Here is a 27,682-nt window from a genome sequence, read left to right as displayed (position 1 = left end):
TGCAATTTTTCTATCCAATCTCTTTTCTCTTTTGATCACCAATGAAAAAAAAACTTTGGAGACCAACATATAAAGCAATAGTTTATTGCAGATTCATGGCCTCCAGGAGATGGATGAGTGAGCATGGATATTTCAGGATAGGATAGGCTTAAACTTCATGGGTTGTGTCAACAGTCTGTGCATCCAGAAATGAATGAATGACTGACTGACAGTAAAACTGCTTCTAATAAAGGCAGCTTTGTGCAACTGAGTGGAAAAGAATACATAAGGTTGAGGTGCAAACTCCAGGCAATACTATGTACCAAATTTTTGTGGGTAGTATTTGGTATGGTACATTCTAACCTCACAGAGCTTTATTAAAGAAAATTTTCTCTTGGGGAGGATAGGCTCCAAAGTATGTTCCTAGCTAAGATACATCAGTATCTTTGAAGTAATTTTGAATATGAATTCCTTTACTATCCTATGTGAAACTGCAGAATGTGATCAGCATAAGAATATGATACACAGTAGTGTTGATTGGACAGCTCCTATTGCAATATTTCACATTAGAAATTTCCTCCATTTTTATCACTGCCTTGGTCAAGAAATGAGTCCCTGACTCATTCCTGGGCACCTGTGTGTCTTGTAAGACAGGCCTGATTTAAGTTAGATATCATAACTGGTTGTTGCTATGGAAAAAATATTTCATTGCCCAGTTGTGTAATATCAATATTGCTTCCATCAGTAAAAACCAAATAAAACATTCATAAAGTTGACCAGGACAAAACTGGACTGCTCAGAGTGGAAACGCTGCCTATGTAGAATTTTCTGCAGTAACACTGTGAGAGGACACAAGGCTCTTGGATCAACCTGCAGCCCTTGAAATTGAGGCCAGTGATTTTGGGCAAGGTACAAATTTGTGGGGGAAAAATGCATTTGTTATTCAGTTATTTCTATCACAGGCCCCAATCAAAAATCAAGACTACATTGTTCTGATCAAGGCAAATCCGTGCATTAAAAGACAAAACCTGCCTGAAAGAAATTTCAATTGGACTTTGTGCTAGAGGATTACACGTGGTTTTTCACAGTCTAAAGTGGGGTGAAAAGAAAGGAACATTGAAAAATGAGAATGCATGAAAGGTTTAGTGTAATGAAATCAAAGCTGATGAAAAGTTAAGTATCCCCCCCTCCCCCCTTTTTAAATTTTAATACATCAACTTCAAGAAATTAAAACCAAGTAACTTTCTCAATCGTTTCTTACTTCTGCTGTAAAACTGTTTTAGTTTTAGGGGGGTTTTGCCTCAGTTTCTTTCCCCTTAGTTTTTATGCTTTTCTTTTAAATTGTCTGCTTATTTCTAGTCTAATTGTTCTCCCTACCTATTGCTATATTCAAATGTGGCATCTGTAATTCTGAGACTGCACCACAAACGTTGCTGTTGGATGGTGTGCCAACTCCCAACACATTCAACAGAGGTGAAGGAAATTAAACAGCTTCATAAATCCCTGCTAGACTGGGGTCTGACATGAGGGAATCGAGGTGGTAATTCCACACTAATTCCCTCTATGATCCAGCCAAAACCACCTGCAGCACAGCCTGGCTTTCACATGCACTTCTCTGTGAGCACCTCTGGAGTCCTGTCTGGTACCCATGGAAGATGAGGGGCTCTGTGTTGACACAGACCTCGAGGAGATGAAGTTACATCCTCATATACTCTAACACCAAGTACTCCTCTTGGAGCTATTTTGGAGGAGACCAAGGCTCGAGTGTGTTTTATTATCTCAGACATACTGAAGGACTGTTTTTCTGATTGTATTAATGTACGTTTCAAATTTTAATCTCTCCTCAATACTAATTGATGGATCTATAACTACTTGGGTTTGATAAATTTAGAAGGGATTCCTCACTGGTTTTTAGAGGAAATGGGAGAAGATACTTTCAAGACTGAATACTGTACAAAATCACCAGGGGTGATTTTGATCAAATTTAAGTACCTGTGATAAGCCTCCTGCAGAAGACATCTACCTTGGAAGGGATGATGTTGCTGGCTATTGCTGAATGTGAAATGATCTTTTCCCCTGCCACCCATTTTTCTGTGGCAAGAGCAGTGACAAAACTGTTTATCACTCAGCCATACACCTATTTATCTCCCCTTGTTTGAGCAGACTCTTTCAGGATGAACCCTCTACAATTTCATACCACAAACAACTCGAGATTTTACCTAGGCTAATGGTTGGCTCTGGTCCTTTGCCCTTTAGGTCTCAACAAATTCTCCTCCTCCATCTGATCTATATTTAGGTATACAGCAGTATTCCAAGTTTCATCATCTTTTCCCTCAAAACCATAAATATTTTATGATTAAGTCTAGTCTTTGCTGCAACACTAAGGAGTTTCCTGGGGCTTGCCAGAGTATCAGGCCCACGTGTCATAATAATGCTCCACTAACTAAAACCACAATAATGCTCCACTAACTGAAACCACAATAATGCTCCACTAATTAAAACCACAATAATGCTCCACTAACTAAAACCACAATAAAGCTCCACTAATTAAAACCACAAGCTCGGAAAGAAGGAGGAGAGGTAACAAAGGAGCCATGAAGAAGGGAGGAACCCACAATAAAAAGTGCATGAAAGGAACAAGAGTTTATCAGAGTTAACTAAAGAATCTTGTCTTTAGTTTAATTTCCAGTTTTGGTGGCTCTTCTGTTCTTGCTTCACTCCACTCCCATGTTGTTATCTCCTATAAATTTCTTGTTCCTTTCTTGTCACCCACTCTTCACCCTCTTTCCCCACCACCCCACTTTTTTCTCTGTCAAGATGAATCTCAAACCATGCCAGTTTGTTCCATTTGTGCTGTCAAGCGACACCTCCAGCTTGCTCTCCCCCGGGGCAATACTAGAGGGTGCCATTAATCATTTCCCAACAGCATTATGGAAAAATCTGGGGCTTCATTCCAGGCCCTGGGTAGAAATGCCCATAGACCCCACGCACCGTCAGGAGTTTGTACCTTGCTGCAGGGAGCGATCCAGTAGGCTATTGCAAGGAAGGGCAGGCCGATGGAGACTCCAAAGACAGCCAAGAACTTCACAGCTATGGATTGCTGCCTTAAGCCTGAGAGGTTTTCATACCACATGGTGAGCAATTGCTGCTGGCAGTTGGGGTGAGCAACAAACTGTGAGAAAAGCAGAAATAGAGACATCAGTAGCATTGTCTAAGGAGGATGAGATTTCAGGGAATAACCTTCTGAGCTTGCCCATGGAACGTGACAGGTCGTGTCTTTGTCGTCTGACAAACAAACAGAAAACTGCAAAGCAGGCACACAAGACCCCCAGGTACTGGCAGAATGTGCATCACTTCTGCTCCTTGTCTTCCCTAGGGTAGAGCTACCTTTATGTGATTAAAAAGCAGAATGTCAGAGCCAAACCCCAAAATCCATGTGGTCAGCACTGACAAAATGCCTCTGAGCAAGTTACCTCTTGGGGTAAGACAGTCTGCCTGGGATTCAGAAAAGACACAGATGTACTTGGAAGTCAAGCTGAAAAACACCATCATGACTTTGCTAGAGACGGAGGCCCTTGACCCAGCAGCTTAACATGGCACTAATATTATAGTGTTCTATTCACTGTGTAAAGACCAAAAGGGAGCCATTCTGCAGGGCTCTCCTGCAAATTATGAGATCTGGCTGGTATTTTGCTACTTTAAATGCTTTATCTCAGAGTACCTTTCAAAATATGACAGCTCATTCTTTACTGATCAGACAAAAAGACAAATTCAAAAGCAGAAGGAAAAGCTGTGGTGCTCTGGTACAGAAAGTACCTGTTTTGTACCCTGTAACTGAGACTCTTCTGCAGTTTACTGTTCAGAGGTAAAAAAAAAAGAGATAAAAGGAAAGGCGAGCAGCAGAGAAGTGAAAAGGACAATTTCTTAATGGTAAAATTACAGCACCACCAGATCCCACCTAACGGTTTTATAATAAAAGATTAAACTTCTTTATTTCATATTGTTCTTTGAGGTGATTGAATTTAGAATGTGGCTACCTTTAATCACAAAGAAGGATAATTAAAAGGCAAAATAACAGAAAGAAAACATGAAAAATAAATATGTTGCTGATGCAGTTAATTGCATTAGCAGAACTAAGGGTTTCATTTATTAGTTCAGTGGCTGAATGAATGTTCCTAGGAGGGAAATATAAAATGCTCTACTATTTCAATGAGCAGAACTTTCTGGAGGTGAAGGGGAGGATGAAGTGGGTCAAGAAAAAAAGAGAGGAGGAAAGCAGAGGCTGCTGGAGCTTGGTGGCCACTGCTGCTCTGCTTGCCTGGACATGGACCAGGTCTGGCAGCCACTCCTTGCCCTGGATCAGCCCTTTAAGCTGAAAGATTTCAGCCGTTGTCTGTAGTTTTCTTGGGACTGAAAAGCAGCGAAAATGCTAACTCTGCTTTCATCTTCACTATCTGTGAACCATGATCGAATTGGGAACTTAATGGAGTCTTTTTGAGATGTTTGCATAACAAAACTGTTACTGTTCAGAAGGAAATACAGTTGCACAGTAATTAGGATTGCTGTGGAATAGCACTTTTCCTTCATTAAAAGCACATTAGCAGATGTTTAAAATGTGCTCTTGAGATGAATTTGGCTTTTCTCAAAAAGAAAAAAAAAAAAGAAAATGAGACTTTACCCCTTCCACTGAATAAATCAATCAGAACAAAGTAATTTGTAGGTACTTTTAACCTCCTTTGTCTTTAGAATTTTTTCCTGGAAATATTAGCATTTTAATATGCTTTCTTTTAAGCTGCTTTCAAAAAAAAGCAAGATTTTAAAAAAGATAATTATAAATCATGAGTCCTAGTCCTTCTGAGCATTTAAAGTTTGAGGTGATGACAGCAGTATTACACGGAGGCATTTCCTAATGCCCAGTGTTTATGTTTGTACTAATGCTGCTTGGGCTTGTTATCTTTCTGGCAAATTGACAGAAAAATCAAGTGGAAGGAAGCTCGGTAGAGAATTGATCCCTTTTCCAAAATTTATTTTCAGATATCATGAATTCAACAACAATTGTAGAGGCTCATGGAAAGGGAAACTACACTGGTGAATGTGCAGACTTCTGGGATGAAGGGCCCAAGCAACATCCAGACTTCCTCCTCCTCTTGCAATTGCTCACTGCATTATGAGAATTGATTCAAACAAAGAAATTCAGTTGTCCTTGGCAATGAGACAGTCAAAGACTTCTGGTTGGCATTTCAGAGACTTCATCAGACATTTTAATCTGTCCATTTTTTCACTTTGTCTGGGAGCAGCTACAATGAAAATACAAATATAGGAAAATTGAGAAGGAATTGCCATAAAACCCAGTTCAGTGGAACAGTTTATTTTGTACAAGGCAATAAAGACAGGTGGAGTGGCATAGAGCCTTGATGGTGTTCATCTTACTCTGATTATTACAAAAATGAGGGGAAAATAGCTTAAGGATCAGAAAGATCAGTGCATGAATGAGTTTTGATCTGTTATTTGCTTATAGCAAGCAGTACAGTTTTCATTGTTTTCTCTATCAGACATTAATGAAACACACAGTGACCCCTGGGCACTGCCAGCCCTCTCTCTATCAACATTTCAGAAACTCATCTTAGATCTCCTCAGAGATGTTACAGAGCCATTTAACTTTCTCTGTCCCCTGGGAATGGGCACTCACACCAAGTTAAAGATTACACTAATGCTTTGCTTAGTGACTTAGGCACGGAGAAGAACAGAGCTTGAGACAAAAGCTTCAAGGCAGAATGCTTCAAAGCATTATGACAAATGGTGATGTGTGATATTGAATTTCAGAGGACTGAATGCCGCAGTGCTTTTTCAATGTTCCCATTAAATGCTATTTTCCTTTCTTCAGTGCCGGAAAATGAGGCGAGGAGGCTTTTAGGGACAAACTGTGGATGCTCCTGTGCTGCAGACAAGAAAGAGTGGTGTGACCAGGGCTGTGCAGAAGGGCAGGATATCTCTGATTGAAATGGAAGCACTGGCAGTGGAGGGGATTGCCTGGCTCCAAAACCAGCCACTTAAAAGCATTGAGTGCTTTATCTCCTGGGCAGAGGCAGTAAGGTAATGCATCAGGACCTGCGAGCTAAAGCAAAATGTTTTCCAGTGCTTGTGCATTCAGAAACCACGGTGGAAGCTTTTCTGGTCCCATGGCCCTGGGATCCCAGTAGATGGCAGTGCTTTTTGCTGGTACCGTGCATACCTTTTGATATAGAAAGGAAACTGTACTTCCCTCCAGCCTATCAGTCACCCAGCTTTTTAAGTTAAAAAAATGGTAAAATAATTATAATAAAATCACACATCAATCAGCTCAAATAATGAAGCTGCCAAAGCAGCATTTTTGAGAGGCAGTGAAAGACTCAGGAAAGTATTGACAGCTCCAAAAGCCCCTGTCCTGTGCTACAGGGGATTAAATGAGAGAGATTAGTATTTGTCTGGAATATGGAAAAAATTCCTCAGAGACTTCAGTGGGAATTGAAAGGACCTAAAGAAACAGTTTTACATATAGGAATAAAGGGGGTGTTTCAGAGATCACTGTGGATACCACATTGAGTGATAACTTCTCCACATTTCTATCTAATTCGATGTGTGACAGCTCTTTCTGCTAGCTCAGCGTGTATATGCATTGTGGGGAAACACTTTCCAGCCCTTACGACAGAGTGAGAGTCTTTTCCTCAGCATAGCTGTTCAAAACAGGAGTTTCAGTCCACAGATGATAAAGTACCTTTATATTTCTGTGAACATATAGAAAGTTACTTCTGATAGAAAACACTGTAATAGAGAGACTTTTATTTTTTATTTTCTACTATATTGAACAGAGAAAGAGCCTGTGAGAGGAGAGGAGAGGAGAGGAGAGGAGAGGAGAGGAGAGGAGAGGAGAGGAGAGGAGAGGAGAGGAGAGGAGAGGAGAGGAGAGGAGAGGAGAGGAGAGGAGAGGAGAGGAGAGGAGAGGAGAGGAGAGGAGAGGAGAGGAGAGGAGAGGAGAGGAGAGGAGAGGAGAGGAGAGGAGAGGAGAGGAGAGGAGAGGAGAGGAGAAAAATCTCTGTCTTGGACAGAAAAATGGTGTCAGCAGAAATAAGGAAACTTATGGCAAGACAGCTAAAAGACAGAGGTCAGCCTCAGATCATTGGAATTAATCGTGCAGAAACAAACCAGTCTCTCTTTTATTACTGAAATAATTCTATTTCCCTTAAAAGTACAGGCAAAAGAATTAACCACCCAGACAGGATCATCTCACTTTTCTAATGTACCCTACACAGAATAGCCAGGAGCTGTGGTAGGGAGGAAAAACTCATCAGTGAAGCAGTGGAAGCAGTTTAAAACCCTGCATATCAGAACTAACAACATGAACCTGGGACTGTAGAGTCCTGAGGTGCTCCTCTCATGTTCTCTCAGCTTGTCCCTTCTTGTCAGCCTTATGGCAAACCTCAGTGTGTTTAATCACTGAGTGTGAGCTAAAATGGAGCTGCATAAATAGACTTTCAGTAGAACACTGGGGATGTCAAGAGACACTGGCAGGGGCAGGGATGAGCAATTTCTCTTTCCATCATGTAGCTGCATTCATGTCCTTGGAACAACCTTTCTGGGTTCATTATTAAGCATTTATCTTTTGATGTAGCTCTTTGCTTCTGCAAACCTACATTTATTAACACATTTTAGGCTGCAGCACCTGCTCACAGGAACCCTGGGCTGGGTGTGTAAGGCATCAAATGCCAGAGATCTGAGGGAAAATGCTGACTCAAATGAGTCATCCAAAGGGTTTCAATTGTCACCTCGTGCCTCTAAATTACAAGTGAAAAAGAAGGGGACAGCAAATGGGTTGCATACATGGCTTTTCCCATTTTGCCAGCATCCCTGCCCATGGCAGGAGGGTTGGACCTGGGTGATCTTTAAGGTCCCTTCCAACCCAAACCATTCTGTGATTCTGTGTTGCCAGGAACAGAGGAGCAGTGCTCCTTCCGGGATCCACACATTGGAAAAACCGGGTGGGATCTGAACCCCACACACTGTGTGCTCTGGAAAGTTAAAAGTACGTCAGAATTATCACGAAGATTTCCTGACACCTCACAGACAAACACAGCCTGAGCTGATTGAGCTTGCTGTGCTTGTGTTCCCAGCAGGACCAAAGCCAGTGCTGGTCTGGAAAGGTGAGTTGGGGTTTCCTTGGCAGCTTTGCTGTGCTTGAGCAAAACCAGAGGGAGGGAGGGAGGGAAAGCTGAGCTTGCTGCATAGGCAGTGCCGTGTTTCTCCCAGTGAAGCATTCACCAAAGGAGAAGTGAAATCATCCTTTTTCAGCAGGTTGCTGAAGGCTATGGGAGTATCAGCAAACATTGGCAGGGGTGGAAGAAACTCAGGGAAAGGTCAAAGCAGAATATTACTGCTCTTCCCCTGAAGGGTGAAAAATACACTGCCATTTCACCAAAGAGGATCAGATGAATTAAGGGGTATACATATGCCCACATGCAAATGACAGGGGAAAAAAAATCAATGAACGTATTAAAACAAAACATAATTTCTTTGCTTTTATAACACTTTTCCCTTTTGAAGATTCTTTTGATATTTTAAGCATTTTTAAGACTTGAAGCCTAAATAAAGGGTCTGCATTTATACTGAATAAAATACTTTTCTTTGACTGAAAGATACATTTTTGGAGGCTGGAGAAAAGGTGGAAAATGCATCAAAACATTTTTTTTATCCAGTAAAAGACCCATTGCAGAGTCATTTCACCTGATGCAGAGCAGAAGATGACAGAGCTCAGGGGGAATTACTGAAGTTTGCTGGAAAACACACAGTGCAGGGAAAGACCAGCACAAGCAGAAGCCTTTTCTTATCTCCACATTGTACTCTGCTCTGTGAACCTCCAAGTGAACAAAGAGCCCTTTGTTTTGTAGAAACTATTCTGAGACCTTAGCAGAAGCAGGTGGGGTATTCTATATGATACTATGGATTTATTTCATGCTCTGGAGTGTGAAAAGAATTTGCCTTTAGCAAATGCTTCTGCTGTTAAATTCTGATAGGTGAAGTTGTCAGAGGGTAAATATGGCTGGAACTTGGTTCCCTCTTTGCTGTTGTGGCTGCAAGAGAGGCAAATAAAACTGCAGAAAGTTTAAGAAATAAATAGAAAAGTACATGCCCTACTGTTAATGAATTAAAAATAACAAGTGAAGTTCAATTCCAAAGACCCATGCTGTGACACCAGGACCTTTTCACAAAAGAGACTTGCTCTAATTATATTTAAATTCTATCCATGGCCACAGGCCCAGTTTTAAAAACACTTTGCACCAGACTAACCTTATAAGAGAGAGTAAAAGCAGGTCCAAATTCCTTTGTCCAGATGCAAAAGTAAGATTTTCATGGACGAAAGAAAATTCAACTGATCAAGACAAATTTCAATGGGATCTGACCACGGCACAAAAGGAAACACTACGTGACAAAAGATATATATCTGAGATGTTGCTGCAGACACCCAGACAATAAGGAAATGTCCCTGCCCTGAGGATTGCTGCAGCTTTCCCTCTGTCCCTGGGGTTCATTTGACTGTCTAATGGCAGCACACAAATATTCATGAAGATCTTGCTCATCCTGCAGATGAGCTTTGTGACAGGCTTGGTGAATAGTCAGACCTGCTATCTGGAGTCTAACTTCAGTGGTTTTAAACCTGCAGCAAAGGGAAGAGGTTTATATTTGTAAGCAGGGCCCAGATGAGCCAGAATTATCAGGAAAAAAAGCCCCAACTAATTGTGCAACTTCACACTCTGAGTTACTTTTAAGGTGTAAGCCCACAAGTATTTAGTATTAGTAATTAATTGCACCTTTCACAAAACCTTTCACATTGTTTCCTTCTGAACCAAAATCTTTCTTGTTAGAGCCATTTGGCAGAGGGCAAATACATAAAATCCCAGGATACTCATACATTCCCCAGTTTTATTGAAATCCAATACCTGGATCCACTTGCTGGTTGACCTGAGTTATCCAGTACAAAATCATAATTTTGAACAGTTGAAACCTTCACATAGCTCCAGCTTACAAGCCCATCTCCTTCCTGTGACTCATTCTGCTCTATAAAAACAAGAGTGTTTGGGGCAGATCTGCTCCCTGCTAAATCAGTGAGTACGTTAGCAGGACTGGGATCTCACTTTGCAAAGGTGACAAAGGACAGAAGCAGGGCATTGAAGATCATCCCGGTGCTTGTGTGATTGTCCCAAAGGCCCCCTGTGGCTCAGCTCCGTAAAGGCCATGGCACGATCCTGGCAGGATGAGCAACGTGGGTAGAAACAGGCTTTGACCAGACACCATTTAAAACCCAATAAAAACAAATTAGTCTAATAGAAGACAAAAATGATGGGGTAAATAAAACTGCCAAGACCATTGCAAATGCAATTTGCCCATTGACACTAATGCTTTTCAGTGCTGACTGGAAAAGCAAAATTAATAATAATAGTGGAAGGGACTTCTGTTGTTCTCCTGTTAATTTTATACCATATGAAATGAAAAGGTAAGCCTGATATATTTGAGATGTGTAACTAGAAAATGTAGAGTTTACACAAATTCTTTGGTTCAGTTTAAGCCTTGTTTTGCCTTCAATTTCTTTATAATTTGACTTTCCTGAGACAAAGATAGGGCTTTTTCAGGCTCAGCATTCTTCTCTAGGGTAGGGAATAAGGCGGTTGGCTCTTTGGAAAACGTCAGTTTCTTGTTCTAGTGGGCTGCATGTTTGCTGAAGAGATTTATTGTTACTGTCTGATTTCTCCTCTTTTTACATATATGAATAAATATTATCATTGAATTATTTATCTGAAAACAAGAAACTGAATTGCAAGTCCCAGCCTTTAACATTCCAGGATTTTCATATCTGTACAAAATCAAAACCACTTGAAAATCCTTATTATTGAATTATTCATCTGAAAACATGCCATAGTAAAAAACTACCAAGCAACAGTGTCCCTTTGGTATCTCAAAAAACAGCCACAGAGGGCACAGAAGAGATTTAAAACGCCATAGCCTCTTCCTCCCCCAGGAGAGCCAGGAACTATTTTCCCTTGGCCACATGGTGAAGAAACTGGGCTGGTGCTCGAGCTCAGCTGCCTCTAGTGTAGATGGATTTATTCCCAGCAGGGCTGGTGGGGAGACAGACTCGCCCATAGGATGAGACTCCTCTCTCCATCAGGTATAGAGTCCCAAAAATATGCTCAAATGCAGACATCTACAGGAGTGTGACAAGAAGCTCATGCAGGAGAGCCTCACCCTGGGACAGTATCCATGCAGATCCACATTTAAATATCACTTGGGAAAAGACCCTCAATAACTTGAAATACTGGTTTATTTATATTTATTTTAAGGGTTCTATTAATCCATATCTGACTTTTCATCCCAAATGCACCTTTACAGGTCTATTGCCTATGGGGAAATAGGCAAAGTCAAAATTGAAGTCATGTAAGGTCAGATTTGTAGCAAACCATATCAATTGCTCTTTCCTGTGGGAATTTTATTTATTTATTAAAGGTAATTTAAGTCCTTTCATTTGTGAGGTACATCCATGCAATGATTTTGATGTGTTCCTCTGCTCACTTGTCTGTATCTTGATGGACATTTAAGACCCTGACACTTTGCAAATGAAAATAATTAAGTCTGCATATTACAGTAAATTTGGAATATTGCAAACAATATTCAGGATGGAGAAATGATTCATTGAAACCTTAAGAGGATGGATGTATGGGCAGGAAATAACAAAATGAGATTTGTCAAAGAAAAGAAATTAAAACATCTGGGAAAAAGGAAATAATCAGAGTCACAGATTTCAGTGGGAGGAAGGAACCTTGCTAATGAAATACTCAGATATAGAAATGCATTCTGTGGGGAAGGGAAGTAACTCCTTCCCTTTCCAATCTCTGTCAAAACATCTGCAACATGCAATTAAAAGTGTAAAAAGAAAAATTACATGGATAAGCTTTAGAGTCCAGAATGACCACAGCGTTTCCACTGTTCACTTAGATATTAAATTACATTTTACAGTATTCACTGGCTCTCCCCTGATGGAAACAAGAGATACTTTTCTTCCCACCACCACTGTCCAAGACATCAATGACTTCACAAGGCCTCAGTTAAATATTCCTGAAACTAAAAAGTGGGAAAAAAAATTAACGAGGGATTGCAGGAACAAAAATACAACTTCCTGAAAGCCCTTTTGACTGAGGAGTTCTCCTCCTTGAGGCTTCTCATTTGGTGGTAAAACATAGCCCTGTCCTGTTCCAAGCTGTATCTGTGCATGTTACAACCACTGGGGCACTGAAAGATCAATGTTCATCCTATGAGAAATTCCTAAAGTTGTGCATCTGAATAATTTCATTTGTGTTACCAAAATGTAGTTTTCCATTGGTGTTAAGGCTGGTGTGCAGGCTGTGGGCAGTGCCCTGGTGTGCCCTCTCCCCTTTCCCCTGCAGCAGTCCCTCCCCAGGGCACTCCCCACAGGATTCTGCAGGATAACTGCAAATTGAGAGCACTCAGATGTCACCCACCATGGCACGTGGCACAGATACACTCCTTGCTCTCCAAGGGGAGAAGTGTCAGAACTTCTTGTCAGTTTTGGGTTTCTCCTGCCCTCTGTTCTCCACCTTATTTTCCTGTGCTTCCCATGCAAAACCCAAGCTTTCCCAGGTAACCTTCCTAAGGATGCTCTACAGGAGCTGTCCCCCAGCCTGTGGCTGGGACAGTGTCTGTTACTGCATGTTTTGGGGTCAAAACTCTCTCTTCAGCACAGGCAGGGCTGGTTCTTTTGCCCATTCAGGGACTAACCTTCTCCAGCTCCCACTCAGGCTGTGGCAGCAGTTAATGAGAGCTGGGACATCTTATGCCCTCAAGCATCGGAGTCGCGTGACCAACGCAGTGCAAAGTCATAATCTAATGCAGCCACGAGTATTCTGTTCAGATCATCCTCCATATGTTAATTATTAATAATATAGTTATGAAAAAAGTTCCTGTTCCAGCTCTCTCTTAAATAGGATTTACACAGCCATCTGGTGTTCTGTTTAATTTTTTTTTTTCCAACCCAATTTGTGTGTCTTACTGTTAATTAAATTAAAACTCATTAAAGAGAAAGGTGCTCTGGCTTTATGGTGGTTATGAACGGAGCTGCTGAGAAGACAGAGGTGGGCACTCAACATTTGCAATTAAAAGAATAGAGCAATGATAATTCTGCCATTGGGAAAGAAGGAAAATGAATATCACCTCCTACAGAAGAGCAACAGCTTTACACCTACAGAGAAGCAACAGCTTTACACCTAAAGGTAAATGTCAACACAAGTCCCCTGCCAACATTAAAGAGAGGCAAGAAAGGATCATATTGGTACAGACTAAAATGAGAATATAAAATATGAAGGCATCTGTGCAGCTGATATACAGCAGCAAAATGGTTTTGTTGTGAGACATCAAAACTTTAATTTTCTCATCATTGGCTGTCCAAAGGTATTTCCAGCCTCTGCTTCTCAAAAGCAGAAATCATGTGCTGGCTTAATTAAAAATGAGTTCACACACAGAAAAAATGTGTGCTACTCTTACTCTTCAAGTATCTGAGTGAAAACAAATTTGTTTGAATGTTTCAAGAAAAGAAAAAAAAAACATTACTATAAAAATTTCAGTCAAGAACACAGTAAGCTTTCAGATGTTGTAAACCTGCCTGAGGAGCAGCTGAGGGTATCCATGGCCCACAGAGCTCATCGTCCTCGGGATCAGAACTTCCACTAGGCAACTGAAGCCACTTCTGGTTATAATCCACCAAAACCACCTGTTCCACCTTAATGCTGCTTTTTATTTTGCCACTTCTATGAGCAGCTGCTGGACTCCACAGTTTGCTCTCACCATGAGACTTCCCAGCCTGTGCTCCAGTGTCCAGGTTAACACCTGCACAGCCTAGCTGCAGCATCATCAGAGTGCTTGGCTGCTCTTCCTGCACCCAACCTCCCTGTCCCTGAGACCCTGCATGGCTGGAAGAGCAAGAAATCTCTTATTGGCTGAAGTGTGCAAGTGCAAAGCATCACTAAATAAACCAGGGGAGACAATGGTAAATTTGCAGCCATCCCATAACATGGCTAAAAGTCTAGTTCTTGGAAAGAATCCAGGACTCAGTAAATGCTTAAGTGTTTGAAAATTGTTTGTTTTGCTCTTGACAAACTGTTCCCATTTTAATAATTTTCAGGGAATCATTAAGACAGCTGATCTAAACAGAAAAATGCCTCTGAAAAACTTGAGCAGAGGACATTTGAGTGAATTTTTTCCAAAAATCCTGGGGTACAGAGTGATTATTTAGTTCTTTCAAAAAGTGGTAAGAATAACAGCAATACAGCATTTTTATAAACAACTTTGTAAACTACTGTAATTTTGGGTTACTCTTTGGTGCAAAATATGAAAAAGCAGAATTTCCTAATTCTTCAAATATCTTTTATGGAAAGTCCTTTAATTAGAGCCTTAAGCTTCTCACCATCATCTCATATGTGCTAGTAGCATGCTTTGCAAAAGAAAAAAAGGAAAAAAAGGAAAAAAAAGACCAACAAGTGAAGCCTGTAATTTTTGATGCTTTCTTGAATGATTTTACAAGATTCATCTCAAACTTTGTAAATTAGGAAGAAAGATACTGATCAATAAAGCTGTGTCCTTTCACTTGACCAGAGAATTGCTTTTCTGAAGTTGAAAATGAATGAAGTAACAGGGGACTTTAATGGGAAGCAAAAAAGGAAAAATGCAGAGACAGATCATTTAGGGCATGGACAAAAACCTCCTATAGGTACCAGTTACAGGTTTCCTGAGCAGGGAAGGTGTGAAGGCTTCAGCCCTGGTGTGAACACAAGATTTTCCTTAGGCACTGTGGCTGCAGTGACTGCACTGTATGAGGACAGTGAAGGAACAAAGAAATTTAAAAGAACAAGGGAGATTTTAAAAGACCTGATGAAACTCTGGTGAACAATTGCTCTTCTGTCTGAGGGTGGGAGTCCTTGACATCTTTCCCAGACTCTGGAAATAAAAGCGTGATGAAATACAGACTGCATCAGCAGCTGTAAAAGTAAAATAATGGATATTAAATAATAATTTTCAATGTGTTTCATTGTTCTCTGCAATTTTTCATCAAAGAAAGCCTATTGTAGGCACTGAGTGTTAATATGGAAATGTGAATTAGGAAGCTAATGGTAGAAATAGATTTTTTAAACATCAAATATTTCTTAAAATTTCACATGCAAATGCAAATATTTAGTCTGCATATGAACTTAATGAAAAAATAACTCATAACCTCTAACTCCTTTTTTTGGATTTTTTTTTTTTTTTTTCAGACCGTTCTGAAGTCCCTAAAGTTGTCTTGTATAAAACTCCTGTGCAAGCAGGGTCATCCCAGAGCACACGGCACAGGATTATGTTTGGACAGTTCTTGAATATCCCCAGTGAGGGAGACTCCACACGCTCTGGGCAATCTGTTCCAGTACTCGGTCACATGAACAGTAAAGAAATTCTTCCCATATCCAGGTGGAACTTCCTGGGCATCAGTTTCTGTCCGATGCCTCTTGTCCTGTTACCTGGAGCACTGAGCAGAGCCTGGTCCATCCTCTCGACACCTTCCCTGCAGACACTGACAGACATTGATGAACTCTCCTCTCAGTTTTCTTTTCTCAGCTCTGAGCAGGCCCAGCTCCCTCAGCCTTTCCTCATAAGAGAGATGCTCTGGTCCCCTAATTGCCTTTGTTCTCTGCTGGACCCATTACAGGAGCTGCACATATCAGACTCAGGAGCCCAGGACTGGACATGGTTTAGTCATGATGAGCCATTAGCTTTGAAAAAGTGACTTGAAATTTACAGAATCTGTCGAAAAATTGGTCTGTTAAATATCCATAATACTTCACCCTCCCTCTCACCTCTCTCTATTACAGGATTTCCTTAAAATGGAAATGGATTTCAAACCACTGGATTTGTACACATAAACCTAAATATCTCTCAACTGAATAAAAAGCTTGCACCTGAAATGCATTGCCTCTTAAGGAAATAATTACTGTGTTACCATAACACAATGTCTTTGTTCAGCAACTGTGACCAAAACCAGTCTATTATCATGTCACTGCCAAAGCCCAAAACCATTTATCTAAATGTGTCTGTGTCCCACAGATTCAAGATAGCTGCTAAGTACTCATCTTACACATAGACACACACCAGATGCTGAAAAGATTGTGCTGACCTGAGAGTCATCACCAGACTGCTGAATGCTCATGGTCATATCCTGCAATTAGTTTAATGGTTTTTATCAGTGTGCAACAAGTTGCTGTGATCCAGAAAGGATGAAAAGATCAAGTGTACATGACCTCCCACAGGTGCTTTAGGTCAGCATTCATGCACTGTGAAAAGTTCTATGTATAGACAGGGTAAGAAATGGGGGAATGTCCCTCTGGAACCAGGCAAGCCAGGATGGAAGTGCTCAGAGCAGCACAGCAGCTTCAGCTCATGGTCTTGGTATCGAGAGGAGGACACAAATGTTTAGAAGGATAAGTGAGCAAAGTAGCACAGGAGAATTCACACACTGAAAAGGCTCGAGGTTCTGACCAAGGTCCTTTGCAACTCAGAATGTTCCCTGCTTCTGTGACTGATGATTCTCAGGCCATGGATCACTGGGCACTTGTTCCTTGATGAGGTACTATCTGTGTCGTTTAGATTAGTTCATTTTCTGAAAGACCATCAGAGCAAGTTTGCCTGCCTGTTACCAAAGCAACAGCTTCAACAACTAAACTTGACCCAGCTTGTTGAACATCTGACTAAGAGTGAAGTGGGATATTCCACTTGGTTTTGGTGATGGAACAAAGCAGAGACACAACATCCTAGGAGAAAATATTTGGCTCCATACTACATGCTAGTGCATGAAAGCATTTAATTTCAAATATGTTTTAAGATTCTCTTTAATTAATGGCTTTCATAGCAGGAAAGGACTTTCTCCAGCCAGCACAGCAGCGCAGTCAAGAGGCAGAAGGAAGCAGGTGGTGGGTTTGGGAGGGGAAAGAGAGAGCAGATGTTAGCTGGAAAATTTGGAACGCTCTTCGAGTCCTGTAGCAGGAGCCCAGTTTCCATCAATGCATATTGTAGGAGCAATTAGTTGGGACCACCCAGGCCTAGAATTTGCCAGAATAACATTTTCCATTCACACAACACCCTTCTGTAAGGCTGAATCATTGTTTTAAATACTTGTAGAAGAATTTATTTTTCACTTCGCAAATAACCTTCTTCAAATTAAAAGATGTGAGAAAATGCAAATCAAGCCACAAGCTGCTAAAGTTCTAGGGATAGTCCTGGTCCCATTGAAATCTATCTTTTGTTTATTTTTCAGGGGACATCAACGAAGCATAATTAAATGCGACGACATATTCACCAGGGACCCAAAGGGACTTCACATGTACAGGAAACTTATTTTAAGTTTCAAATAGTAAAGAAAATCAATAGAAGTAATAAAAAAGGTTGAGAGTGGACTGATTCTTACCTTTTTGACCTCATATTTAATAGCAAGTTTAATCCTGCTCAGACTTGGCCGGTGGTGCTCAGGGCACAAATGGATGTTCACATCTCCATTCAGAATAGCCTCCACTTCTTCAGTGTCTCTGCACAGGTCCAGCACCCCCACGACAAAGTCCTTGCATTGCATAGATAACTTCCGATAGTCGTTCTGAGGGAGAACAGAAAAAAAGGTCTTTATTTGTGCTGCAAACAGGGAAACGAAAAAAGAAGAGACAGCAATTGTGAGCACGGTTACTTCTGCAAAACTACTGCCTGGAAGACTAAGAAAGCATTTGATTCCACACAGCATGTTGATGGCTTTTCATGAAAGTACAGGAACTCCTCCAGACTTAATTAGCAATGTCTATATCAGCAGCATAGTTTGCATGACAATAGAACAAGTTTTACAGAACAAGTAAATAATTTCTAGAGAAATTTTGATTTTAAGCTATTAGTTGACCTCTCCTCTCTGTGTGGCATATTTCTAGGAATGTAAAAATTTGTCCAAAAAAAAGGTCCTGCTAACTGTATTAAAATAATACAGCAAATTTTTCAGTTTAGGTTCTTTCCTCGTAATTCTTTCTTTAATAACTTTCAAGAAGTTTCAGACTGGTACAACAAGCTGGAGCATCATGCACAGATGTGTTCAAATGAATTATATAGTTGTAATACCAACTTCAGCCTCAAACCTTAGAATTTAGTTAACCATTCCCAAAAGAGCATCCAGATGATCATTGTCATAACACCTCTCCAAGAAATGGGACTTCAGAAACTCAGTATGACTTCCTGTGAAATAATTGGACTTTGCAAACCCAAATTACACTTACAGGAAAAGAGATAGCCTATAGCTGACTTGACAGAGGGGTAGAAGAGCAATTTCCCTGCCTTAAATTAAACTGTGATTGATTTTCACATGCTGACACTTAAGGAAAGTGCCACCTGAGTAAATGTTGTAATTTAGAACACAATTAAGGCTACCATTAATATCATAACAAAATGGTGATATTAAAGGCTCAATGCAACAAATAGAATAATAACCGTAAGACAAGCTCTTACTGACTTGAGAGATCTTTTCAAATTAGGTTTGATGAGTTAATTAAATTCAGTACCTTATGTAATTAAGCCAGCAGCCAAAAGAAGAAGATAGTTAAACCTGGCTTTGCAGAAATGATAAGGGCAACCTGACTTTGTGCTTCTATATTTTCTAAATTATCAATTCTATCATTTACTCATAGCAACATATTAGCCTTCCTTGTTAGACAAAGATCTCAAAGCGCTGTGCAAACATTCATTAATTAAGTAGAACGGCCCTGTCTAAAATATGATGTCATTAGAGGTGGCTTAACTTCTTTGGTCAGTTTTTACCCTTCAGGACCGCGATGATAAGGAGTTTCTAACATCAGGGGGTTTAATGACTTCGTTATAGGTTTGAGGTTGTTTTTACTGTGCATGTGTGTGTGTGTGTGTGTGTGTCCCAACTTTGCTTTCCATGCATGGAAGAGCTGGGAAGAGCACAGAATAATTGAAGAATCACAGGGAACTAGAAAGCCCCTCAGGAGTGGAAGTGGGGCGTTCTCACAGGAAAGGGAAGATGCAGTTTCTGATCTGTGTTTAGGAGAAAGGGCTGAAGACAGCTGGGGAATAGCAGGGATTTTACTGCTGACACCTTCTGCAAGGTGAAACTTGTATGGTTACATCCTCTTAGCTATCAAAAAGGTTTAAATCTGAGTTCCTCTTTTTGTCCTTGAGTGCTGTAATCAGACCGGATGTTCTCATTGTGTTGTTAATAGAGAGGAACAAGAACTTCAAATCTTCATTAAGAGGAGACATAGGAGTCCAACAAGCAGATCTTTATCTGGGTGAATGCCCCATTGCAGAAGCTGGGGCACCAAGACTTCCACAAATGTGCCAAGCTGGAGCACTAAGATTTAAGATGTCCTCATGGCTCAGGCAGAAAACGATGGTCCAATTATATCTAAATCTAGTACCTGAGCATTTTGTGGAGATAGATAGGATCTGTGGAATAAATGTTTTCAAATACAGGGTGAGGTAAGGTCTGAAATGTAAATGAAAGACAGATTGTTCTTTATGGCTTCAAAGTGCTCCTCTCAAATCAGTTCTGTGCTTTTATCTTCCCCACACCAAGATGAATTTCAATAAACAGAAAGCTTGCCTCTTCACTGAGAGAATAGATGGCCAAACAAAAATATCAGCCTCAAAATAACTACAGAAACAGTGAAGGACAGCAAATATAGATAGATTTGAAAGTAGATGTAGAGTGGGAATGAAATGCCTTGCTGCCACAGGTAATGGAGATACTTTATTAGCTCTGCAGCTTTAAAATAACAAGACTGAGAACTCTGCTGAACTTCAATATCATTCTCTATGTACTGTTTGCAAAGTTCACAAGGTTATCTCTTAACCAGCACATTTTAGGAAATTCTCATCACCACTTCCACATCGTCTGAGCAACTAGATTAGGTTTTTTCCCCTCTTCTCTTTTCTTTAAGGAAAGAGTTTAGTTAGCAACTAGAAAAGTGCTTCCAAAACATCTGCAAATGGCAGGTTCCCAGCTGGAAAACGCTATCACGACCCAACTTTATTCACATCTCCAAGCTTAATGTTTTTACTGGTTCTGTACATTTGTAGAGACTATGGACGATTTCCCCATTCAAAGTTTTTTACTCTGATTTTTAAGTAGACACAAGCAGCCATACACCCTATCCAAGATACAGACTGTAGAAAGAACATATAACATAACATACCATATCATACCATACCATAACATAACATAACATAACATGAAGTAAAGTGCCCTCCAGCAATTCTGCAGCCAGGCAAGAGAGCAGATTACATCTCTCAGGAGACTGCTCATCTGTTAAGACATGTCTCAAAGATAACTGAACCTGCTGTGTCTTCTGATGATCCCTTTTATAAACCATTTGTCATTGTTCTGGCTTCCTTAATGCTCACAGACTTCACAGAAAATCCTGATCACCCTGATGGGGAGAACACAGTCAATGACTCTCCTGTCAGTGTATTTCTCTCAAGCACACATTATTCTTTACTTAAAAACTGAGATTAACAGAGGTCTGACAGCCAAGCTTCTCCTGATCCTGGCTTGCAAAGCACAGTTCTGGTGATGCAAGTAGAAATTCTGTACCTGCATCTAAAATCCTGAATTGCGAGTTCTGACGCACAGGAAAAATCCCAAGGAAGCCAAGAAGATTTATTTACAAGCAGCATCCAAGCTCTATCAGTGTTTGTGCCAGCACTGGGTATTTCACACATTTGCCTATATTTCACACATTTGGAAGCATCCAAGATCCTGCTTTCCCTGCAGGAAGGAGTGTGGGACAGTGGATGGAAGGCTGCACCCCAGGGCAAGGATCAGTGAGAGGCGGGAGGAAGAGGTGAAGGAGAGCAAGCACATATTTCCAGATACTCCCAGACACTGGTGAGCAGTGACAGGACCTGAGAGAATGGCCTGAAGTTGTGTCAGGGGAGGTTCAGGTTGGATATTAGAAAAAAGTTCTTCACCCAGAGGGTGGTTGGGCACTGGAAAAAGCTCCCCAGGGCAGTGGTCACAGCACCAATCTGACAGAGCTAAACAAGTGTTTGGACAAGGCTCTCTGGAATATGGTGGGATTCTTGGGGCTGTTCTGTGCAGGGTCAGGAGCTGGACTTTGATGATCCTTGGGGCTCCTTTCGAACTCAGAGTATTCTGTGATTCTCTGTGATACTTGTTACACCAAGGTTTAGAAGATCATAGCCCTGAGGACACCCGTGACTCTGCCAGAACACTGAGGGGCACATGGCCACTGTGTCTTGGGGTGCAAAGGGACAGTTACCACTTCACCACTGCCCTGCCAGCGAGGTTCAACCCCTAAACCAGGCACCTCATGGCCCTCCTGTCTAAATAAGTTTTGTGGAGAACTATCCTGGCTGCAAGCCTGGGCAGGCAGTGGGCGGCAATTGGGGTCAGACTTGTACCACAACAAGAAACTCAGGGCTGGAGACACAAAATCCAGCTCAGTCCTCCTGGCAGTGCAGCAAAAGCAGACACAGGCAATGAAAATAACCCAAACCTTCCCAAGCATCCCAATCAGGTGCCATATTATAGAAGTCTGAGGATTATGAGGTTCATAAACCAGATGGATTTTTACAGTAATGAAAACTGCAAATCACACATGAGAGATGCAGGGGCCTCATCCTGACAGGCTGAGAGCTGTCAAGCCTCAGGGAAGAAGATGAGGGATACAAGTAAGTAGTTAACAGAGCCAGTCTGTTTCAAATAACACATGTAACAGAATTTTATTTCCAATAGAGGCAGTGAGCAGAGAAGGGTCAGGATAATGCCTGAGAATGTTACAATATCATTTTTTAAAAACTAGAATGTAATAAAAGGATTCCAAATTAGTCATTTCCTGCTTCTTGTAACACTGTTGTGCATGTGGAGTTAAAAATGTCTAATTTTGCTGTTTTGAAAAGGCTGATGGTACTTGTCATTCACTGCAATTTCTCCAAGTACCCTATTATTATCTGTTGATTATGTTCTAAATGAACTCTGTCATGTCTCCACATCTGTTCAAAAACAACCAGATTTTTTCAGAAAGGAGCTGTTTCAGGTCAGAGGGATGGAGTTTGAGTAAAAAGTTAAGTGAAATGAGAAAAACTAAAACCAAGAACCTATCTGGAATTACTGGGTAGCATTAAATTTGCTGTGCAAATGAAAGCTGTAGGCACATTGCACAGAGCCTCTTTTCATGTTTCCATGAGCTCTTGGCTCTTTGTATTTAATCTACATCACACATGCACATATATCAAGGGGAGAAATATTGCATTGGTTAGATTAGCATTTTGAGAAGAGGCAGCAGAAAAAAACATGGAGAGGTAATTCTGTAAATATGAACAGAAAACTCCCCCAAGTAAAAATTATTGTGGAAAGAAAACAAAGCTGAGAGAAAGGAGGGGGACAAAAAGCAGAAATATTTCATGCAATATTTGAAATGAAATTGTTAAATAAGCCATCATATCAAATATTCAAAATGCTTATAAATATTTACTGATTAGATATCATATGAAATATGCACAAGCCGGTACAGAAAAGCTGTGGGACAGATTTCCTTCTGGGTATTTACAGTGTTGTTGACTGGCCATACATTTGGGAGTGAAAAGAAGCACAAGGCCTGTGGGAGGGAAGGCAATGAGAGAAGATGCTAAGGAAGGGCTCTGCACTGATCCTGACCATGTAACCTCGTTATCCTCTGAAATGCACTGAGCACCTCTCCCAAAGAGCTTTGCCAGCTGCTGACACTTTTGAATACAGTTGAGTGCATTCCTATTGTTTCCAGACTAAATGCCTACATGCACAGTCTATGTATGCCAAGGCTGTACAGTTAATTTTCCAGAAAGCACATCCAGTTGGTCTATGTTCTCTTGCTTCTTAAGTGGCAGCAGAGAATTATTGGTGCTCTGGGCATACTGTGCCATACCCAGTGGGCATGTCTCTGAGTATAAAGCCAAGTGCTCGTTTAAAACATTTCACTACTCAGGTGCAGGTTACTAAATGTTTCTAGAGGTAGGAACAGATGCTCTGGTTCATTTTTAAAATCATCCAGACCTTGACTTCTTAATCTCCAGCGAGCATAATATAATCAACAATCTGTTCATATACAAGAGTTTGACATTTCAGAAGTGTGACTCTGTTGGTTTCCAAGCAATTTGGACCCTTCTAAATGGATCCAAGAGAAACATGGCCATGGTTTGTCCTCTGAACAGTGCTGCAGCATGGCAGAGCAGAGGGGCCTCCAGGCAAAGGGGGATTAGATCTGTCATGAGACACAAAGAGATGCAGCCAATGTAAGAGCCCAAGGACAAACCACAGTGCTGTCTGTGTTGACATTATTCTTCTCCAAAGAAGCCCAGAAAACAACAGGATGATTTGATAGAGACAAAAAATTTTCTGACTTCCAACAAGCCATGGAAATAACATCCCTTGCATCACTACAGGGATTTCAATGGCAGTTGCACTGGCTGATTTACCGTAAGACTATTTTTTTGTGTGTGTCTTTATTCTCCTCAGCATTCTAGCTGCAATTCATCTCTTCACATGCACTGCAGAAACTCATCTCTAAGAGAGCATATCCCTCCACCAAGGGGATAGAGCAGTAAGGAATCAATCAAACCACTGACTTTGGAATTCACCTTATACCTATTTTCTGGTAGATATATCAAATCCTTAAAGAAGCTCGAGAAGATGGTGGTAGTGATTCCAGATGTGGAGTTGAAAAGCCTTTAAAATTTGTCACCATGCTTTTGCAGCATCATTTGCAGGTGCAGGTATATGTTTAATCTTCAGCAATAACATGCCAAGAACTTTAAAGTGCAAACTGTCAAAGGCAGCAGAAAGGACAGGTTTGCACCTCCCTGTTTTATTTCTACTCTTTTGCACTTTAGCTCTTTTCTGCTCTAGCTCTTACGAATCTACTAACTCTACCAATAATTTCTTCTGGGAAATTATTCATGTTTTTGATAAATGTAGCTTCTGTGTGACCAAAACTAATGAATAAATTTTGGAAGCTATTTTTCCATCAATAAAAACATTAGAAAATGAAAAATACTTTGACTTGCCCTTGGAACAATTCCTTTAAAAGGTGTTTGGTTGTTTTGGTTTTTTTAAATCTAAAATTAATGGATGGATTATTTGGGGAAGCAAAGGCAGGAACTGAACATAATCCTTGAAGAAAATTAAGGATTGAGACTGAGCAGAATTCCTAACTCTTCAACCAAAGTTTTAGATTCCCTAGCATAAGAAATTTCAGAATCAGTCCACTCTCAACCTTTTTTATTACTTCTATTGATTTTCTTTACTATTTGAAACTTAAAATAAGTTTCCTGTACATGTGAACTCCCTCTACACTGAAATTAAAGGATGACTTGACTTATCCAAAGTTCTCACCCTGAACAGAATACAATCTTTCTTTTTTCATACTTAAGGAGTTGCCGGAAAAGCACCTCCATCTCCTCTATTCCTTTCTCCCAAAGTCACCTTCAGCCTGACAGGTGCCATTACTGAGCATCCCTGTGCACGAGTATCAGTGCTATTCAGCAGAGAACTAACAGTCCATTCCAAGTCTCTGAAAATATTTATTTAACCTAGAACAGAAATTATGCTGGTTGACAATTTTTTTTAAATGAGAGAATTTAAAGTCCCAAGGTTGGCATAGCAGCTTTTCAACATAAGATGGCATTTGATGCTTGGTGTACTTCTCTTTCATATCACCACAGCTCGTTTTCAAACACACATCACAAATAAGCCACACGCTTTTGATTCCTCAAGTAAGTGAAAGGTGGTTTTTTTCTTGCAGATTTTCCCGAGCTCATTTGAATTTTTATGCTGAAACACCTGTTTTCTGAAGATAAACTACCAAGTCCCTGGACGTCACAAAAACAGGACAGGCTGTACAGAGGTATTAGTGAAATGTGCATGCCAAATGTAGGGAACACACAAATTCGGCCAAGGAAAGGGTCTGTCTCCTGTGCCCTGTCAACAGCTTCTCCTTAAATGCAATCTATGCATTTCAAAGGAATACTCTGATAATTTTCTTGTTGAAAAAGAGTATAGGATCTGTTCACATTAACAGTAAAGTCAAGAAGCTCATGCTGATGCAGTGCCATGCTCCAAATTCCTCTCCATGACATTCAAATACTTGTTTGCTCCTTGTGTGGGGATATGACACTGAGAATCACTGGTTACCTGGGAGAAAAGGCCAACCCCCCACCCCACCACAACCTCCTTTCAGGTCATTCTGCAGCTCTGACGTGAGAGACGTAATCAAAATACAAAGTTATCTCTGGGTCAAGCTTCTCATTCCTCATGCCATGCATACCTTTTCTCTCTCACATTTTCCCATGTTTATTACATTCTTGATCTCTCTGTGGCAAGCTTCACTGGGGAAGATTTCTATTTTCTATACAATTTGAGAGGAAATAGTTTCCTTGCACTAAAAGAATTAGCTGCTCTCTCTCCCTCAATTGTGTGGCTCTTTTCAGCTCAGCTGCTTGAAATCTCTGTTTCCTGAAAATCAGATGGGAAAAAACTAGGAGAAAATGATGGATTTAAATTCAAAGCAACTATTTGCTCAACACAGCTTCATTTATCCCTTAGGCTGAGGTAAGTGTGGCAGCTTCAACTCACTTAAGGAACACACTTATATGTTCAAAGGTGCTATGAGTCCCTCCTCTCATGGGAATTTTGGCTACAAGCAGCACGTGCATATCAGGACAAAGACTCCTCCTAAATGCATCCTGCAAGTGAATGTTGGTTTAACTGCGAGCCACGGTGCAAATAATATCAATAATTAAAATAACCATATGTCTTCCAGGTCTCAAACAGCCAGCTACCACAGTTCTCAATGTCCGGGAAGAACAACTCCTTATAAAACTGGTCACAAGCATCAATGTGGGTGAAATTCTGGTTCCCACAGCACATAAGCAGCAACCAAGCACTTTGGAAAAATGTGATCCTAGCTGCAGAGTCCTGGCACAGAGCACTCTTGACCATATGGAAATTGTCCTCTCTGTAAAAAGAGCAGACTTAGAAGTCATGCTGCAGAACCTTCTTGAGCAGAAATATGAATATAAAAAGTGCATAATTATATCTCTTTGTTCTGAAATGAGTTCAGATCCTGGGGTTTGGACAGTGAGAATGAAATAACACTCAGTGGGCAATGAGCTCTTTCCATGCTGCACTGGTGACAATTTCCCTGCAACAAATTATATTCCAGAAAAATTCCATTTTTCATCATGTAAATACCAAAACCCCATAGATACTATGGTACCTAGCACCATTTTAAAGCAATATAAAATTGTTTGTATACCATTACTGTTTATCCACAATTGTCTGAATAGTCTGCCTGGGCTCAGTGAGGATAAGTTCATCATAATTATCTACAATAACAACAATTAACAACATAATGAGGGATAAACTAAATCACTTCCCATCTGCATCCTATTTAATGTCAGACTTGAGATCCTCAGAATGTGTTACTTCGTTTACATTCATTAATACGATATTGATTCCCTACTGTGCCTTGGATAAATGTACCTGGCTCCATTCTCCCATCTGCTGATCTAACATCATTATTCTATTCGGAGCAATCGTCCTAATTATGCTCATTTGTAGTTCCAGTAGATATCCCTTCCCAACGTGAACAATGAGCAGCACTCTTTGGAAACCAGTCATCTTGCTCATAATAAACCTCCCGGCTCCTAACTATCCCCAAACCCCCAGTGCTGATACCAGCTGAATGGTTGGCCATTTGGTGTTACTGATTAAATGCAAAGCTTACCAATGTTGTATTGGACTGATATTACAGTAGTGATCACAGCCTTTTCTGTCTGTTTTCCTCAACAAGAATTGGATTTTGGCTTTCTGAAAAACATCTCTGGTGGTCTAAGGTGGACCCCTCTTGGTTCCACTCATTGCTGATGGGAGGAGGACAATAATTGACAATAAATGACATTGCTGTGTCATTTTATATCAGTAAATGCACTGAGAAAATTCTCTTAGATGAATGGTGAGTGTGTAAGGGCAAGGTGAAAGTCAGAGGAGCTCTGTACTCACTGCAGAGGATCCAGTGACTGGCAGGGAAAGAGCCAATAAGTCTTTCCTTTCAAACAGCCAGCTCTGGGCAGCAGGAACCCTCCTTGCTGCACTGCCATCAAGTGCATGCACCAGTTTGATTACCAGGACTCATTTTGTCTTCCACGCTCAGTGGGCAAGAAAGGAAAACACTCTGTCACTGTTAACTAAACACAGGCAACTGGCCAAATCATTCTCCCTACTGATTGGAGCTCTCTGAGCAGCTGGCAGCAGACCTGGCAGTGAAATGCAGGATGCTCTGCTCTGGAGCAGCAGTGAGGGCTCTGGTTGAGCACCACAGCAAGGGCCTGGCACTTGGGCCAGGCAGCCAAAGGAAGAGCAGGAGATGGCACAGAGGAGTTTATCTCACCTTTACTGCTTAGAGACTGGAGAGACCAAGGTACATTCTATGGGAGAATCCAGATCATTGAGAGAGGTTGTGGTAGACATAGATCCCACCTACTGATACACCAGCCTATATCACACCTTGCTGTGATAGATGGCTTGATCTGAGAT

The 27,682-nt window shown here is 40.8% G+C and overlaps 1 protein-coding gene across 2 annotated transcripts in view; it reads right to left on the bottom strand.

The window, feature by feature from the left end:
• Window positions 1–27,682, bottom strand: part of TRPC7 (transient receptor potential cation channel subfamily C member 7) — a gene marked incomplete at both ends in the record, with an annotated part of 64,958 nt that overhangs the window by 26,844 nt on the left and 10,432 nt on the right. For both annotated transcript variants that reach the window (XM_082291529.1, XM_082291530.1), the window contains 2 exons: window positions 2,987–3,151; window positions 17,507–17,689. In XM_082291529.1, coding sequence (XP_082147655.1) covers window positions 2,987–3,151; window positions 17,507–17,689 — 348 coding nt within the window. The remainder of the gene's footprint in view (window positions 1–2,986; window positions 3,152–17,506; window positions 17,690–27,682) is intronic.

Source organism: Coloeus monedula, assembly GCF_965178545.1.
Source record: "Coloeus monedula genome assembly, chromosome: 15".
Lineage (NCBI taxonomy): Eukaryota > Metazoa > Chordata > Aves > Passeriformes > Corvidae > Coloeus > Coloeus monedula.
Note: the sequence above shows the minus strand (reverse complement) of the source record. Positions and strands in the feature narration are given on the sequence as shown.